The 16,683-nt window shown below is 41.6% G+C and overlaps 1 protein-coding gene and 2 non-coding genes across 3 annotated transcripts; 2 read left to right on the top strand and 1 right to left on the bottom strand.

Moving 5' to 3' along the window:
• Positions 1-59: 59 nt before the first annotated feature.
• On the bottom strand, positions 60-14,757 carry LOC147317320 (junction-mediating and -regulatory protein-like). The gene is made up of 10 exons (XM_086314151.1): positions 13,382-14,757; positions 9,820-9,993; positions 5,446-5,596; positions 4,690-4,859; positions 4,423-4,588; positions 4,099-4,268; positions 3,761-3,832; positions 3,570-3,665; positions 2,944-3,487; positions 60-2,844 (listed from the first exon to the last, which is right to left on the bottom strand). The coding sequence occupies exons 1-10, from the start codon at positions 14,192-14,194 to the stop codon at positions 2,537-2,539; spliced, it is 2,664 nt and encodes an 887-aa protein (XP_086170277.1). The 5' UTR covers positions 14,195-14,757; the 3' UTR covers positions 60-2,536.
• trnaq-cug (transfer RNA glutamine (anticodon CUG)) lies at positions 8,067-8,138 on the top strand. The gene has a single exon. It is a non-coding gene; the product is annotated as a tRNA-Gln (tRNA).
• A 1,447-nt stretch (positions 14,758-16,204) lies between the features above and the next one.
• trnaq-uug (transfer RNA glutamine (anticodon UUG)) lies at positions 16,205-16,276 on the top strand. The gene has a single exon. It is a non-coding gene; the product is annotated as a tRNA-Gln (tRNA).
• The last annotated feature ends 407 nt before the right edge of the window (positions 16,277-16,683 follow it).

Raw genomic sequence — 16,683 nt, 5'->3', positions numbered from 1 at the left:
ATACAGTGACCGCGGCGTTCAGTGTGTGCAAAGTGTTTGGGCTCTGTTTTTTTTAAAATCGAAAATATTCATTAGACAATCTCAGAATTTGCTTCACAAGGTTTTATTCAAATGCAAGGGCAAAATTGTAAATTAAAAAACAAAACAAAACATCAGAATAAATGAGAATGCTAGGAAAAGGCAAACAGGTATTCTTGGAACAGTTTGTTTAGTAAGTCCACTGTTTTAGGCAAGCAATCTAAACTCATTGTCACCAATGAAGAGGCTTCATTCCTTTTCTCATATTTCATTATTTTGATATTGCACTTCTCAAGTGACTGACAGGTATTCAGACAAAGGATCATATAATCAGCCTGTCGATTACAGGTCTTTATAGGAAGCAAATGCATCAGAAAAAAAAGATTTGGCTGGAAACACGTTGGAAATAAAAACAGGACACAAACTAAGAAATGAAGTGCAAAAATACAGCTGTGTCGAGGTTATTTATAGATAAAGGTAAGTGCACATGACAGTCAGGTCAGTCAGGTAAGAAACAGCCGGTTCACAGGTGTGAGCCCGCTTTCCCAAAGGTTTTAAACACACTGCTGACCACAGATAAGAAGAGCAACATAACTTTTAGCACTAACATTGGAGAAACTTTGTCCTGGTCAGTTATAGTGAAGTCGTGTAAGGTCTGAGTTAGTCTTAGACTAAAGTCGGGTCAGTGTCTGTTTCATGCTACATGATGAGGGTACCATGGAAGACTGTTGTGCCTCAGACTGGCTCTGCCAGGAAAAAAAAGAAACCATCTTAAGCACCGAGCTACTTTCAAGCTATGACATATACACCCGTGCCTGTTCTTTCTGCCTTGTGATTAATCTGTGAATGGCTCCCAACACAAGCTTAAGAGAAAAAGCACACTACTTTTTATAATTATTATTCATTTATTTATTGCATTAAAGCTGTTTAAGACAGTGCATGCTGAAGCTCTTCCAAGCTCAGAGCCACACTTGTAAATCCATGTCTTTGTGCTATGTTTATGCAGATTCTTGTACTGTCTGTCCAAAAATTCAGGACTGAGTTTATTCAGTGCTTTTAAACTTACTTAGCTTCTAAATATATATTTTCCCCCAGTGGTTAAAGCATAATAATTGTTCCTGTACAGATAAAGTGATTTAGAATTTGTACTATGTATCATCAAAGTGCTCACACCATTTTCTGTCACTGAAACGATTTTGCACATGTTGGCTGTGAATTTAGAGTGTGAGTCCATGTGTGCATATCTTCACTTCCAGCACTGTGAGTAACAGGCCTCCTACTGTGTTCTCCTGCCCACCGAGTGCAGGGAAAGAAATTTGGAAAAATGCAATAAAGGGGAGGAGAGAAAGTGGAGAAGATGGCAGGAGAAACTGCATCAATCACAACCGACTGCTCCACGGCCCACATTGACTCCCCACAGCGCAGAGAGAATCTAGCCTCCTACGTACCATCCATCACTCAAACAAGCATGACCAGTTTCACTCCTCCACCGTGACTATCCCTTATATGAAGTTTGGGAATCACCAACTGAATCTACCCACGAGCACCACTGACACTAACCTTGACCTCCACCTCACCAAACAAACTTCAGTGACCCCTCGTCCAATCCTCTCTAACCGTAGGTGTCCAGCTTCAGATTAGAGATGCTGTTAGATGTGACAAATAATGATAAACCTTACTGCACCCTCTATTTCTTCCACCCGCCCAGCCATATGCTGCGGTCGAACAGATGGGTCGATACATATTTGCTCACTCAGAGAGGCTGTGAGAGTCGGGGGTGGTGAGGGCCAGAAGAGGACAAGAGAAAGGGGGAGGGGCGCAAATCTGGTGCCACAGAGGCAAGGATTTAAAGATGAGCACTGGTCCTTTTATTGTCAGACACGCCCATGCCCACGTGATGGGAATGGGCCAAAACCAGATAGGCAGCATAGTGAGGGGGCAGCTTGATGAAAAATATCAGATGCTGTAATGATTTACAATCTGGACACTAAATCCAGTGATCCCAGTTTGAACGTGTAAACTATTCATCGCTCAGTCTCCCAAAAACTTCAAATTACCAGCAACGCACATCTTTTATGCTGTAGGGTGAGTGAAGAGGTCACACAGCTCATCAGCACTTTCCATATACAGTTTCACAAATAAGTGTCAGTGCAGTATGTCAGCGAGACAGTACATTTGATATAAATAAAAAAGTAAACATGGAATCAGTACAGTCTGATGATGGGAACAAAACCACAGTGACATACAGTAGCAGTAAAAACATAATCGCTAACCATCGTGAGGATGTAGTGTGAAAAAGAAACTGAAAACAGATTGACCTTAGACCTTTGGAGCGTTTGGTGAGTTGGTGATAATTGTTGTGACTCTCTGGCGTAGTCACTGGGTACATGTGTGGCTGAGATGTGTGTGCTTGAATGCGTGATTGACTGTTTGTGTGTGTGTGTGTGTTTACAGTACAGTACAGTGTGTGCAGTGCCAGAGGCTGAAGTCATCTGTGTTACGGGTGCAGCCCTGAACCCTAGCTTTCCCAGTCGTGGGCGGCCAAACCATCGTCGTCCGAGTCGGACTCTGGTGAGGCCTCCTTGATGCGGCGCAGCGCCTCGTGGATGCTCCTAGTCAGGGGGTCGGTGGAAGGCGGGAACTCTCCCTGGTCCTTTCTCTCTCTGCAGGGAACGCGACGAAGTTTGACCCCCTTACGAATTTGGGCCAGGATGCTGTTTGGGTCATCGTCACCCTTGGCAGGAAGCAGGGAACGCTGGTCGACCTTCCTCAGATGGAAGCTGCCTCTCTTCAGGGAGGCGAGCACCTCGTCCATGGGGGAGCTTACTGCATGTGAGCAGGGGAGAAAAACACAGACTATGATTGGCTGCTGTAATTAGCTAATGTGAATACTCAAATTATTTTGCTTATTAACAGTCCTGGTACCTTTTCTGTTGTGGATGTCAAACTCTGGGGTCTTCCTCAGCTTTTTGCGGGCGCTCACCAGTTGGCTGCTGTCAAAGAAGCGAGGGATAAACGGGCCAAGCGGGGAGAGAGCGAGCTCTTCTGATACACTCTTCCCCCCAGCCTTCTGCCCCCGCCGCCCCGGGCTCCCAGAGGGCGACAGCTCCTCCCTTGTTGGTGGCGGGGGTGGAGGGGGTGGTGGAGGAGGAGAGGAGATAGGGGATGCTAGCAATGAGGACAAGGAGCAAGGAGAGCAGGAGGAGTCTGCAGGACTGGGCACAGGCAGCGGCGGAAGCGACGCCGTATACGCCGTCGTGGGCTGAGTGGTGAGCGTGGAGCTGGGGCTGGGGTCCGTCTGCACGCTGGTACTTAGACACAACGGCTGGCCCTGCTTCTGCACACAAACAGAGTCCGCGCACTCCTCCCTCTCACTCAAGCTACTCATTTCCACGCTTCTTCGCTCTCTTCTTGTGCTGTGAGCCGTGCGTAGCCGAGTGGACTTCAGAATCACCTGACCTGGGTACCGCTAGAAAAAGACACAAAGGTGTAGGTGAGCAAAAGATAATTACATATACTGAGACACCTCCAGTGAACAGGAGGGCACATACCTGTTTGAAAGTGCGTAATCTGTCCAGTGTTCTCTGCCTCTCCTGGCTTACTCTGCTCCTCTTCCTTTTCTCATCTTCCTCTTCTTCATTTTTCAGCTGGTAATTCATGAGTTTAGAAGAGGAGAGAGATGATGGAGATGCTTTAGCAGCAAAAAGTCCCATCATTAAAAAAAACCTAAAACAACTTCTACCTGGGATGTGGGGTCCTTTTGGAGGATTTGGCGTCTCTGCTGTTTCTGAGTGTGGTTGGAGACACAGATTTCCTATCGATACACACACCATAACCAATTTAAACAATCAATAAAAACTCACAGTCATGAACATACCATAATTATATATATGTATACACATATTTGCTTGGAGACATGTGTCTTTATAACTTGTTGTAGAGAAAATCCAAATATCTAGCACAGAAGAGCTGAACAGGATTGCAACCACAGTATTAGCAGTCACTTCTTCATTTTGAATAGGCTTCATGATCCAGGCTACACTTCAGGAATGAAAATAAAAGCTAGTAAAGCACACACACCCTCTTGTTCCTTAGATAGGAGCGTTTGGCAGTGATGCGCCCCCTCCTTGCCTCCAGCTGTCGAGCGCTGACCTGAAGTCTGCGCAGCTCTTCTCTCTCTGCAGTATTGTCCTCTGTTATATCATCCGCACTTTCAAAGGTGTCATAGTACACCACTTCATCCTGACGCTCTGAAAGCACACATACACATAAATATAAACCATTAATGTACAACCAGAATTCAGAAAGTCTTACAGCAGTTAATATAGCAGAAATTCTACTTCAGGACTCTCTTTAAAACAGGATAATTAAGATCTTGCAAACAAAAAGTAGCTGCAGTAGAACCTGTCATCTGTCTACGGATGCTATCTAACTGAGCAGTGAGGAGCAGCTCTTCACACTGTAGTATCTCAGCCTGGATGTCATAGAGCTGAAGCTGGAGCTCATAGTACTTGGTCTCCATGTGGTCTAAGAGGGCCATCGCGTCCTCACTGCTACACAGACTCTGCATCTGGAAGGAATGAATGTAAAAAATAGAAAACGGTCACAAAACAAAGCATGCTTAGTAAGCGTGCCTGGCAGTTTCATTTGGTCGTGAGCGTGTTACCACACCTCTTCTCGAAGTGTGTGTTTCCTCTGCTCTAGACAGATCTCCCTGGCTCTCTGGAGCTGGAGGGTTTCCTTTGCAACTGAGTAGCGCAGCCTCTCCATGCGCTCCACCGCCGCCGTCCACGAAGACTTACCAAACTTACGCTGATCCAACTTCATACGCTCGTATACACCTATGGACAACAAAACACATTGCACAGGTGGATGAGTGAAACGTGAGAGTGACTCATTCAGTCTCATCCTCTGGTACAGTGTGTGGGCACGTCACCGCAATTTCTTTTCCCTCTATGTGATGACTAAAGTCTAACATAAAAGGAAGGCTCCTTACAATAACACAGAGGGAGACATCTATTGGCCACATTTGGATATTGCATCTACTTTCTTTACAGTCGTCTCTTCAAGCAATTAACTTACTTGATTTTTCATCTGATGAATTTGAGATAATAAAAGAATGAGTCAGCTGTGAAGGAAAACATGAGAAAAGAGGGACACATTGTGGAGTGACCCTGCACTGACAGAAGCTGCTGGCAGAGCTGGTTGATCAATAGGTCGTCCTTGTTTTCTCCTGTTTCTGTTAAAGCACAGCTGTCTGCAGTGTCTCATTAATACCACATCGCATTAGCCCTGGGATCAAAACCACACACAGGTCAATAACATGCCAATGTCTCTACTATGTGTGTGCGTGTTCTCTGTTTGATTATTCAAAGTCATCCTTCTGCTGCTTTATCGACTTGACGTGTCAGTGATGGCAGACCGTACCTTTCTGGGCTCTGGCAGTGATTTCAAAGTATTTTACAGTAAACTCTTGGATGTTGAGGACGGCCTCCTGAGCCTTCTTCTGCCAGTCAGAGTCTTCCTTTTTTAGACCTTCAATGCGCCTCGGGCCCAAGTAGTCATTCTCCATGGAAATCTAACGAGAGGATATGCACACATTTTTTTCAGCAAGATTAAAAAGCGACATTTAATATTTCTCTGTGATGAATAAAATCTAAAGAAAAGTAAGTTTGTTTCGTTTTTTAATAAATCTTATTAACACTTCTCAAAATAACCCTTTGGATACAGTATATAGTGTGCTGATAATAAAAAATGAATAATCATTGAATAAGAATAATAGAAAAAGATTAGGAAGCAGCTGCTGTGTACACAGTGGAGCCAAATCTCAATGACAAGTTAGCTGCCCATTCATAAAAACATACACCTTTAAGATAGCACTGCTTCTTTTCCATTTGAGATCCAGAGTGGTGGTGGTCTAAACTCCAAATATCACACATTACTAAGCTACTGCCACTTAGTGGTAAGAGCAAGTTACACAAATGGTTCTCCTAAACTTTGGAGTCACTGTGGTATACATAACAGTACAGATAATCTCCCCACACATAAAATCTGTGTGGAACGGTTTTAAAGTTTAAACACACACTCCATTTAAGTGCTTTCACCACAAAAAGCAGGCCTGGAGGGGCAGCCTCACTCCCACACACAGAAGTACTGGCAACTGTCATGAAATTCCATCTTCTCTTTTAGTTTAGTTATTTTTAATTACTGTGTGCACAGTCAAGTAAGCATGTATGCAAGTAGACATCTATAACAAAAAGTAGTGTCAGCCTCACACGATCACTGAGATTACAAAAGCATGTGCGATGATGAAAAACAAATTAAAAAAAAACTTAAATCTTAATTGTTTCCGTTGTTTTATTGGTTATGTTTATGGAAGATAGAATAATGTCAGTTGAGCATGTAAATATTAATATCAACAAATACAGTATGAATTACTGTAATATTGTATTTATCAATATAATAAATACAATATAAAGTTGTTTTTAATAGCTTAACTGAAAAGGCTAAACTTTCATATATTCTGTATTCATTACATGTAAAGTTGATATTTCAGGGGTTTTATGTTTCCATTTTGATGAAGTCAGAAATCCACTATCTAAAATTGTTAGAATACTTCATATAGATTTTTATTAAATTACTATTCACACACTCTAAAAAACTCTAGTTCAGCATACGCAGCCACAATAATGCAGTCCAAATTATGATCAACTTTAAGCCTCAGTTCTGAAGGCTAGATGTTCGCACAACCTCTGTACTCCTGAACCCAAGACAACATCAGATACATCTCACGTAGGTGTAAGAAAACAATAACTGGACCTCTGCTCACTGGTCCAATGTCCTCTTTTCAGATTAAATCAATTTTGGTTTTTTGATTTCCAATCAAAAAAAATGGCTTGAAATATTTCACTGAAAGTTAATCTTCTAGAATTAAATTACAGGAAGTCTGAACTATTTTACAACATTCACATTTTTTGAGATGCACTAGTGCAAATTTCAGAAACGAATTAAAGCTTGGATCAGTTCAGCATCACACCATTTGTCATTTAATTATCAAACTGCAGCATCATGGTTTAGAGAGTTAGACACCAAAAAAGAATAAACAATCCATCACTAATGTGGAAAGCAGGCGAGTCCTTTTTTTGTTTTGTTTTTACACAAAATCAGAATCAGAATCGCGTTTATTAGCCATGTATATGCAGAGACACACACAAGGAATTTGGTTCCGGCAGATGGTGACTGTGAAGCACAACAATGTATATCTCAACAATGTAAGCAACACAATTCACCCCCCCCCCCCCCCCCCCACACACACACACACACACAAGCGTATGGATATATACAGCTACACATGCATACACATACATACACAAACATACACAAGCTGTGTAAACCAACCATAAACAAACCATCTAAATCTTATATACATAAAATACAGGATAACAGAAATGAAATGAAGTGAAGTGAATACCACAGAAATCATAAGACAAACAAGATTACAGAGCTAAACATCAACTGGCTGACCCTTATTAACCTTCCATCTCTATTCAGCAGTGCACCAGTATCATTTGCTACTGCAATTTCCTGAAGGTTTTTTAATAAAAATATTCTTCCATATTGATTTGTGCTACTATATAGCTAAGGTTACAGTATATAAATAAATATTTCACAAGAGGATCTCAAATGCTCTCAATCTATATGTTAACTCGGGTACAAAAAATATGTATAAAAAGTTCTTAATTAAGATTCGTCTTTCCAGTGTTTTTCACTTCACAAAAAATAACCTTTGATCAAGTGTTTTGATATTAAATGCTACTCCATCACAGAGTAGACAGACATCAGTCCTGCCAGTTCTGAATCATCAGTTAACCTAACATGCATGAACATTAGAAGAAGAAAGAGCACTTACTCTTGTCTAACCATTTTGTGAAGATAAAAGAACTTAGTCACTGAAAGTCTTGCTGTGTAGTAGCTGCAGATGCTGTAGGCTATAAATACACCCGGATGTTTGAGTGTAACCCACTCCTACCTCCCCCACTCTGGTAGGAGGTTCCATGGTGTAATGGTTAGCACTCTGGACTCTGAATCCAGCGATCCGAGTTCAAATCTCGGTGGGACCTGCATATTTTGTAACCTCTTTCTCCCCTCTTGTTTTCTGGCAAAGCCTCGATTCTGCTGACATACTGTTGAGCAGACTAAATGCACTACAGAAAAAATCCAGAGAGACAAAAAGGGAGGTTCTGCTCTACTTATCAGAGTAGTATATGTATGCATCTATACCATACCCATACATCCGACCGACTATCAACATAGAGGATTAAAGTTGCTAACCTTCTCTGTCTTTAGTTGAAGGACTGTGATTGACAGCAGCCACACGTGAAGTGGAAAGCTTTACTCAACAATCCATCCTTCCATTCAGACTGGTCCTTTCTGAATAGTAACAACCTCTATTGATTTGTGCTTCTGGACATAAATTTCCACCCTTATTCCTAAGAATTAGTTTCACTAAAATACCTGAATTCACTGAATGTGGTGGAGTGATTATGCTCACAGCAGAGACAACAGTTTGACTCATACACATAAGATTTTTTTCTATTTCATTTGTACTATTATTAATACTAAAAACTATTAATTCAATATACACAATATTTAATATCGATTATTCTTTGTTATTAAGCTGGACTCAATTAGGTTTATACAACAAAAAATACTCAGGGTTAGAAAAAGGTAATTGTTTGAGATAAAATACAGCGATTGTTACTTCTTTCATGGTTCAGATTCCTGGTTGCCAGGGTGACAAATCCCAGCTGAACAGTGTGGACAGCATATTGTACGTGCTGTAGACGTAAAAAATACTTCCTACTGGTTCTGTTTCTTCATTAGGTCCTATAGGTGTACCTGCAGTACACCTATAGGACCCCACACAACATGATTTATTCATGTCTCTGTGAGAATACGGGAAATTGGAGATCCATTCACTCTGACAGCATTTCACTCACACACCACCATATGTTTTTCAGGTACTGTGGAAAACTTAGAGGAAGGTTTTGATCCAAGGATGGGAAAGCTGTTTTTTCTTAGTAGATGGATATCAAGTGGCAAAGTTAATATCCATCCAAAAGACACTGAGGTCTTATTATTATTGATGTGCTGCGTGTGAGTCATGGAGCTAAATATATATGTGCCATCAGCACTGCAATGATTGAACAAAGCTTTTCCACCATTTATCCATTCACCAGCATTCATCTTCCCTTTGCAATTAGATCCGTCTCATCCCCCTCCCACTGTGTTGGAGCTTATCAGAAAATACAAGATAATTTGTACCGTAATACCATAATACATCTTCGTCAAACACACACATACACAGTGTTGCAGACAAATGGAGCAGGCTCTATTTTAGGAGACATGAGAATTTCCTGTCAGGTCCGTTGTGTTTTATGATCCGTCCACGTCACTGACTAAATGCAGAAATAATATGTAATTTAAACATAGCAGCTAAAGAAGAGGTCAGAAAAACCCACACAACTCCCATGATCTACAACAACAATTTGTGTCTCATTTTATTTTTATTTCCTCCTGGTTATATGTCACCAGTGTTCTTTTACCCCCTATGTGTAAAATGTTTGTTTGCATGCAAACTATGTAAGCTACTTGGATTGACTGAAAGGGCTTGGTAAAATGCCGAGAGGTCTTGCAAAATTACTGGGTCACTAAAGGATTTAGATCCAAACCTAAGTTCAAACAAATTCCCACGAAATATCAAGAATGCCTCTCTGATTCCAAACAAGGGGAAATTGTTACCTTGATCTGCTGCCTGCGAAGCATGGCTAGTTCCCTCATGTCTCTGAAGGGTTGCAGAAGATACTGGTACAGCTGTGTGGAGGCCTCCAGCAGACCTCCGTAGGCGTGGTCTTCTTCCTCATATAGCTCCAGTAACTCCACCATACTGTCCATGGTCTTGTGCTTCTCCAGCAGCTGCATTTTATACGTGCAAGAAGTTATTTTTCTTAACATCAACAACTTTTAAAACACAGGAAAACAGCGCACATCGAGCAGCTTACAAACATACTGCAAGTAAGGGGTGTTTCCATGATTTTTAAAATAAGGTGGGATTGCACAAGAGCAAGGTGGAGGGGGCGTCACAGGAGACCAGAATATTTCCAGACCAGCCTGGAAATTGTTTTATATTGAATAAATTATAAAGTATTTAGCCCTTTTAATTTAGTTAAAAAGCCTTAAATCTGATTTTGGACCATAGTACAATATATCTTAGCAAACATACTCAAAACGTAAAGATTAAGCAGAGTCACATAAATGATATCCTAATTATTTATTTCATTAACGACTGTATCACTTCAATCTTGCAGTGAGATGTGATATTGAATACTTATACACTGTTGGATAGCTTTATTTGCAATAAAAATGCCTAGAATAAAATATATATTTTTTCAATCTGCAAAATAAAATCTAAAGCTTTAAAATACATGATATGAATGGGATTTGAATCCAAACAGAATAGAAGGGAGTAAAAAGCGAGAAGATTATTAAAACTATGACTAGACTACAAGGATGCTTTGTGTAACTGTAAATAACAGGAGTATATCTGAGCGTAGTCTCTTGCTGCATAGACTATGGCTAAGTGAGCAGAGTCATTGCAGCTGCTGGGAATAAGATCGATACATGCACATTTTTGCCAGACTGAATAATCCTGTAGGCTACCAGCAACACCAAAATAAGCATTAACTCATTCCTCAAATGGAGTGAGAGGATCGATAGGCCAGTGTGTGTGTGCGTGCATGTGTGTACGTGTGAGATGTCTGACAAAATAAACAACTTCTGTTTTTGAATGAGCTATAGAGCGCTGTCACTGCAGTCCAGGGAGCTCAGCCTGTGATAAACAGTTGAATAAGATCAGCAGCTCCTCGGGGATGAATCCTCCGTCGAGCAAATGGAAATCCCAAACTGATAAACACTTACTGAAGCAATCAGAGGGATGGCTCGGCTGTTTAATGTTTTCAGATCAGGAAAAGGGCAGTAAGGCAACACTTCCTCTGTCTGATTTTCTGCCTTTTTTATTCTGACAGCGGGAGTGGTTGTGGGACCGTCTGTGTGAAACGACATGGCTTCTCTCACTCGTGTGCGCTATTCAGTCTCTCTTCGCTGCCAAAAGCAAAGCAGAGAGGAAATGCCTCGGCCAGAATAGTCACATAAGCACATCAGTATAAATGCATGTCGTTTCAACTCTAAGTTAAAAAAGACATGAAATGCATCACGCTGTGACTGCGATCATAAACACAGCATCTTTAAGAGGAGCCTTCTATCCTTTTTCATTGCATTTGCAAAACGAATATAAGTGTATTGTAAGAAATGGTCTCACTAAAATTAGCTTTTAAATAGTCCATGTAGTTCAAAGAAATCCGGGTAACACACCAAGGTTTATCTACCACTTCCACTGTAACGTTATGAAGAAGTAACACTGTTGAAAACACTTCCATTAAAGGCCTCTCTCACCTGTTCCCTCAGGGGCCTTCTCTCACTGTCTGGCTCCACAAGTCAAGGATGCATTAATCTACCACTGCTGATTAGGAGCACAATGCGAGAGCCGATGAGCATCAATACCTATTGCTATTATGAGCTTTTAACCAATCATTAGCTGCTGCTTAAGTGTGCCAGAGGAGCAGGCCCAGAGCATGGTGTCTGGAGGGTGTCTGCACTATTAGTCAGAGTCCCGGTCAAACATTAAATCATTGCAATTTGAAATGAGTGATGTTATTAAAACAAATATTACTCCTTTTACTTCAAAACATCTTTAATTAGCATGTATTAAATAAATGTCAAATTCATTTTCAAGGCCACAAATCAGTCAGACTCATAATTTCAAAATGAGTTAAAGGTCATAAACATATAATGAGGTTATGTGCTCCTCTAGCATGAATTATATTTATAATGTTAACTTTATGGCTTACAAATTCACCTCACAATCAAAAGAAACCAGTTTTGATCCCAGGTTTGTGTGTGGACTGGATTCGCTCAGCTGTATAAGCAGACTGCTGACTCGCTGTGAGTTTAGTACAGCACACTGCAGTGAATTTTTATAAAAAAAAAAACCCTTTGCTCTCTGGTGAGACAGCATTATTGGGTACTCCACCTTATCTCTGGAGAAAAGGAAAAAACTGAAGCACTCTACCTGTCATTGACTGGGTGTCTCTTGTATTGTAGAGGTTACACTGTCTTTTTTTTTTTTTTTTTTTACCTCCCGTAACTTCATGTGATCTGTTTTTTTCACACTTCAGTCCCCTTAGAGTTTTAGGTGAGTGAGATGGAGTTTTTCCTTCCCACTGTCGCCAAGTGCTTGCTAATAGGGGGTCGCCTGATTGTTGTGACAATATAAAGCGCCTTTATTTATAGAGTTCTAACTTACAACATTGTTGTTGTGAGTTAGAACTCTATAAATAAAACTGAATTTAACTGAACTTTGTTCTTTCTTTCTAACCTCAGAAACTAGCTTCCTACTCAAAGGGAACGTGATTCTATTTGTCTCCTCTCGTCCTGTGCCGTCTGTCCTGTGACAGTAGTGGAAATGAAATGCCTTTTTGTTTTCATTAATTCTGGGTTTATTATTTTTAGTTATTACGCATCGTAGTGTTTTTTTTTAAATTATCATTTAAAGAAAAATTAAACCTTAAGGCTATACTGGAGGATGCATCAGTACCCCTGGAACTTCTAATTCTTAGCTTTAATGACAAACAAAACACACTAATGCAGTATAATATATGCATAGAATGATAGATATGCAAAAATAAATAAAATAAAAACTTCCAATCTTAACTAATCAAGCAAATAAATCTGGTTTCAATAGTTCAGCCATTTCTGTTTAACTCTTTTTTGTGTGTTTTAAGTGTGCCTGCTATAACTGTCTAACCTACATAGAACAGATTTATTATAGCAAAATGGAAATGACCAAATTAGCCTCTCTGAAGTGTTTGTCTCATAAGTTTTCTTGCTGTATTCATGATTATTCAAAGCAAACCCGGAGTTAGTGTCCTGTACAGTGACTATTATTCTAGCAGTTCTACATCCACTTTGGGAGTTTTTGTGCCTTCAGCATCCTGGTAGAAGAAAGAGCTCCAGCTTGCATACTGGACTTTTTTTTGAAGTCTTACTGTAGGTGAATCTCATGTAATATTAGGTTGGGGTTTTTTTTTCTGAGTTTGTGTGTTTTTGTGTTGTTAAATTTTGTACATGAATAAAATAAATGCCCTGTGCAATGAATCGGGTCTGGTAAGTGCAGCGCATCTTAATTTTCCAGATGTGCGGACACACTTGTGTCACAGACAAGCTGTGGGAGGATCTCAAAACTCACCTCCTGCAGATGTTTATTTGCTCGGCTGAGCGCCTCTTCGTACCCGGACTGCCTCAGTTCGCTCAGGCTTTCGTAGTACTCATCCGGGTCGTCATTTTCCGTGAAGAGAACCTGGGAAAGTATCTTCCAACCGCAGGTGTCGAGCGCGTGACCCAAGTACACCTGTAAATTGAAGCACAGCTCGTCCATTTCTGTTTCGGATACTTCCGCCGGGCCGAACAACACCGTCCACATCCCGGCCGGCTCCTCTGGAAACACCGGCAGGCATGGCTCCAGGACGGAGTTTATCGAGCACAGCTGCTGGTGGATTGCCCGAAGGTCCTGAAAGGAGAAGAGTCCGGCCCAGCTGCAGTCCTCCCTGCTCAGACTGTCCAGCTCCTCCAGGTCCAGGCAGTCCAGTGATAGAGACAGCTGGTCCTCTCTGAGTGATTGTAACGCGTCGGTGTCGGGGCTAACCCGCGAAGCAACGGGTTTAGTCGCAGTCTGAATTTTGACAGGACTATGTTTTGACAGGGACTTGGTTTTAGGGCTGCATGCTTTAGCCTCACTGGCTCCTTTACTAGACGCTATATCCCTGACGGGACTTTCGAGCCATTTTGTTTTGTCCCCCTCCAGACCAGTCACCTCCACAGGAGGGTCCCTACCAAAGCTTCTCCTCTGCACCGTCCTGTTATGACACGTAATGGCAAATTTGCCCTCCACCTCATTCCAAGCGACGATGAAAACAAATTTATGCTTCTCCTTCTCCTCAAACGCATTCGGGCGAACGGCTACCCACCCCGACTCCAAATTATCCTCCATTGTAAAGGACATCTCTGCCAAGTGATGAAACGGGAATATGCTGCGGTGGCACTGTCTGGGAGTGGGGCGTGAAACGGAGAGCCTCACAGCGCTGTAGCGTCGTTTACCAAACCGTTTGCTCTCCGAGGAGATTTCGCCTGGGGGGCTATCCTCCTTCGCTCGAGTGGATGAATTTGAAGCAGTGCGGTTTCATGTCCCATCTCTGGCCCACCTGCTTTCAACTTGGACGTCTATCGCATCATCGAGCAGCCGTTACCTCTGCCATTAGCTTTCCCGGCCGTTAAAGACTCGGCTCTGACACATAACAGGCGCCCGAGTGTTTACCAGTCCAACGGTCGATCCGCCTGTCAGCTGGGTTCTGTTATTCTCTCGGCTCCAGAGCCCCTTTCTAATCATGAAGCACGACACCAAAGCAGACATCGTTCAGATACGCCACGCCGAGAGCACACATGAGCGTTACACGGGGCTCTCTCCGGTCTGTGTGAAAGGGTAGCATCGTCTTCAAACTCACATTACCATGTTGTCTTCAGTGTTCGCCCAGCAGGACCACAGACGCAAAATATGATGCCTTCAGGTGCACTGAGATATATCGGAACTATATTGATAAACTCGGAGACACGGGGAAATAGGCAAAACTGAGTGCTGAAAGCTACACTGCGGTCTATTTATGAAACATTGGAGACTTTATGTAAATAGAAAGAGCGGTTTGCATTAACGTTTGTAATCCCATGGAAAGCTGCTTTAGCAGCAGTTACTTACCATGTTACTACTGACTGCTATACTAATGCAAGCCAGCTTTGAGGACACTGAGTCTGCATTGCTGTATCCCAAAAAGCACGTGAACGCAACATTAGAGATTCCGCTTGAGTAGGGCACGTAACTGTGGTAGCTTAGAAAATAAAAACAATGCAGCTTTTTTCCGAAATGAATTAAATAATATTTAGATGCACAGAATAATAACTTTTTAAAATATTTCACCAATTAAATTGACAGCTCATTTTCTGAAGTAACTGAATGACCCCATTTCTAGAAGGCCCCTGAAATCATCTAATATAAAACAGTTCATTCCCTCTTTCTTTTTAGAGGAAGGGCAGGAAGCCGAGTGAACCAACTTTATTTTCAGGTCACAGGGGATCAGTGGGATGACTCATACAGACAGCCATTCACACCTACAGCCAAGTCAGAGTAGCCACTTATTAGTTTAACCCGCTTGTCTTTGGACTGTGGGAGGATTTAGTTGCCATCATAATGATGATGTAGTCCAAAACCACTAACCTTGAAGTAATAAAGTAGTTGAAAAAAACTGAAGAAAAGAATGTGTCTCATCTTACATAGTTAAGTTCAGAGGAGGGAACTGGTATTGAGTTACACAGCTCCTGTTGTTTACACGTTGGCTGGCCTGTTACAGAAGACAGGGATGGAAAATAGCATTCCCCATTAATGGTCACAGCCTTGAGATAGATAAAAGTGAGTCCCTCAGCAGGGTCTGTTTCTCCTAATGATGCAAAGAAAAAAAAAATCCTTAATGGGTTCCAACGAAGACTGCCTCCCACCACAACAACCTATAGAGCACTATGTTTGCATTATTAAACAGATCCCTGGGACCTCTGGGATCCTGTAGTTTTAAAGACGTTCATTTAAAAATACTGCAAAATGCTGAACATCTCCTACGACTATCAGGAGCAAGTTGGGGTGATTTCGGATAGACGGCTGAACATTTCTGAAGAACCGCGTGTTCCTTTTTTTTTTTTTTAATCTTCTTTTGGATTTCACTGGACTACCGCCTAACAAAACCTCCATATTAACAGCCCAGTTTATTTCCAAATACCTGAAATCACGCACTGGTACACACACAATGAAACACAGAGCCCGTTGATTTAGGGGACTCAGTTAAATGGGATTTACTCAATCAATTCAATGAAATTAATTGAAAAATAAAACCTTATTTTGGCTTTTGAGTAGCGTGCGCCAAAGGGGATTTTGCGCAAGTCCTGCGTGTGCATACCAGCTACGCGAACAAAGGGTTCCATGGTGTAATGGTTAGCACTCTGGACTTTGAATCCAGCGATCCGAGTTCAAATCTCGGTGGAACCTGTCGCTTTTCACTTTGAGATGGCATCAAATTGGCCTACTGGATGAGTACATCATCCATAATCAGTCGACGTAATCGGCATAAAAAGATTTAAGGTTTGTTATGGAAATGCTTATTTGGGCCCCTGCATGTGTTTAATCCTGCTTGATGTTAGATCAAATTGCGAAGTTTTTGTGGTGTCCTGCTTTGGGAGGCTATTGCAATTTGCGACTGTTTGGAAAACCCTACCTGATTCAACCTAAAGCGTTTACCTAATCAATCGAAGAAGTAAGAATGGCTTCAATAAATTAATCCAGTCAGAAGAATAAATGTCAGGCATAGTTTACATATAGAAAAAAAATGCATGTGAAATAGTGTTTCAGTTTTAACTGTGTCAGGTGTAGAGGTGTAAATTACACTGCTGTTTACA

Source organism: Aulonocara sp. 'chitande type north' Nkhata Bay, linkage group LG12, assembly GCF_057382095.1.
Source record: "Aulonocara sp. 'chitande type north' Nkhata Bay isolate Kocher_YH1m ecotype deep benthic linkage group LG12, A_spYH_male_GT1.1, whole genome shotgun sequence".
In the NCBI taxonomy this organism is placed as follows: domain Eukaryota; kingdom Metazoa; phylum Chordata; class Actinopteri; order Cichliformes; family Cichlidae; genus Aulonocara; species Aulonocara sp. 'chitande type north' Nkhata Bay.
Note: the sequence above shows the minus strand (reverse complement) of the source record. Positions and strands in the feature narration are given on the sequence as shown.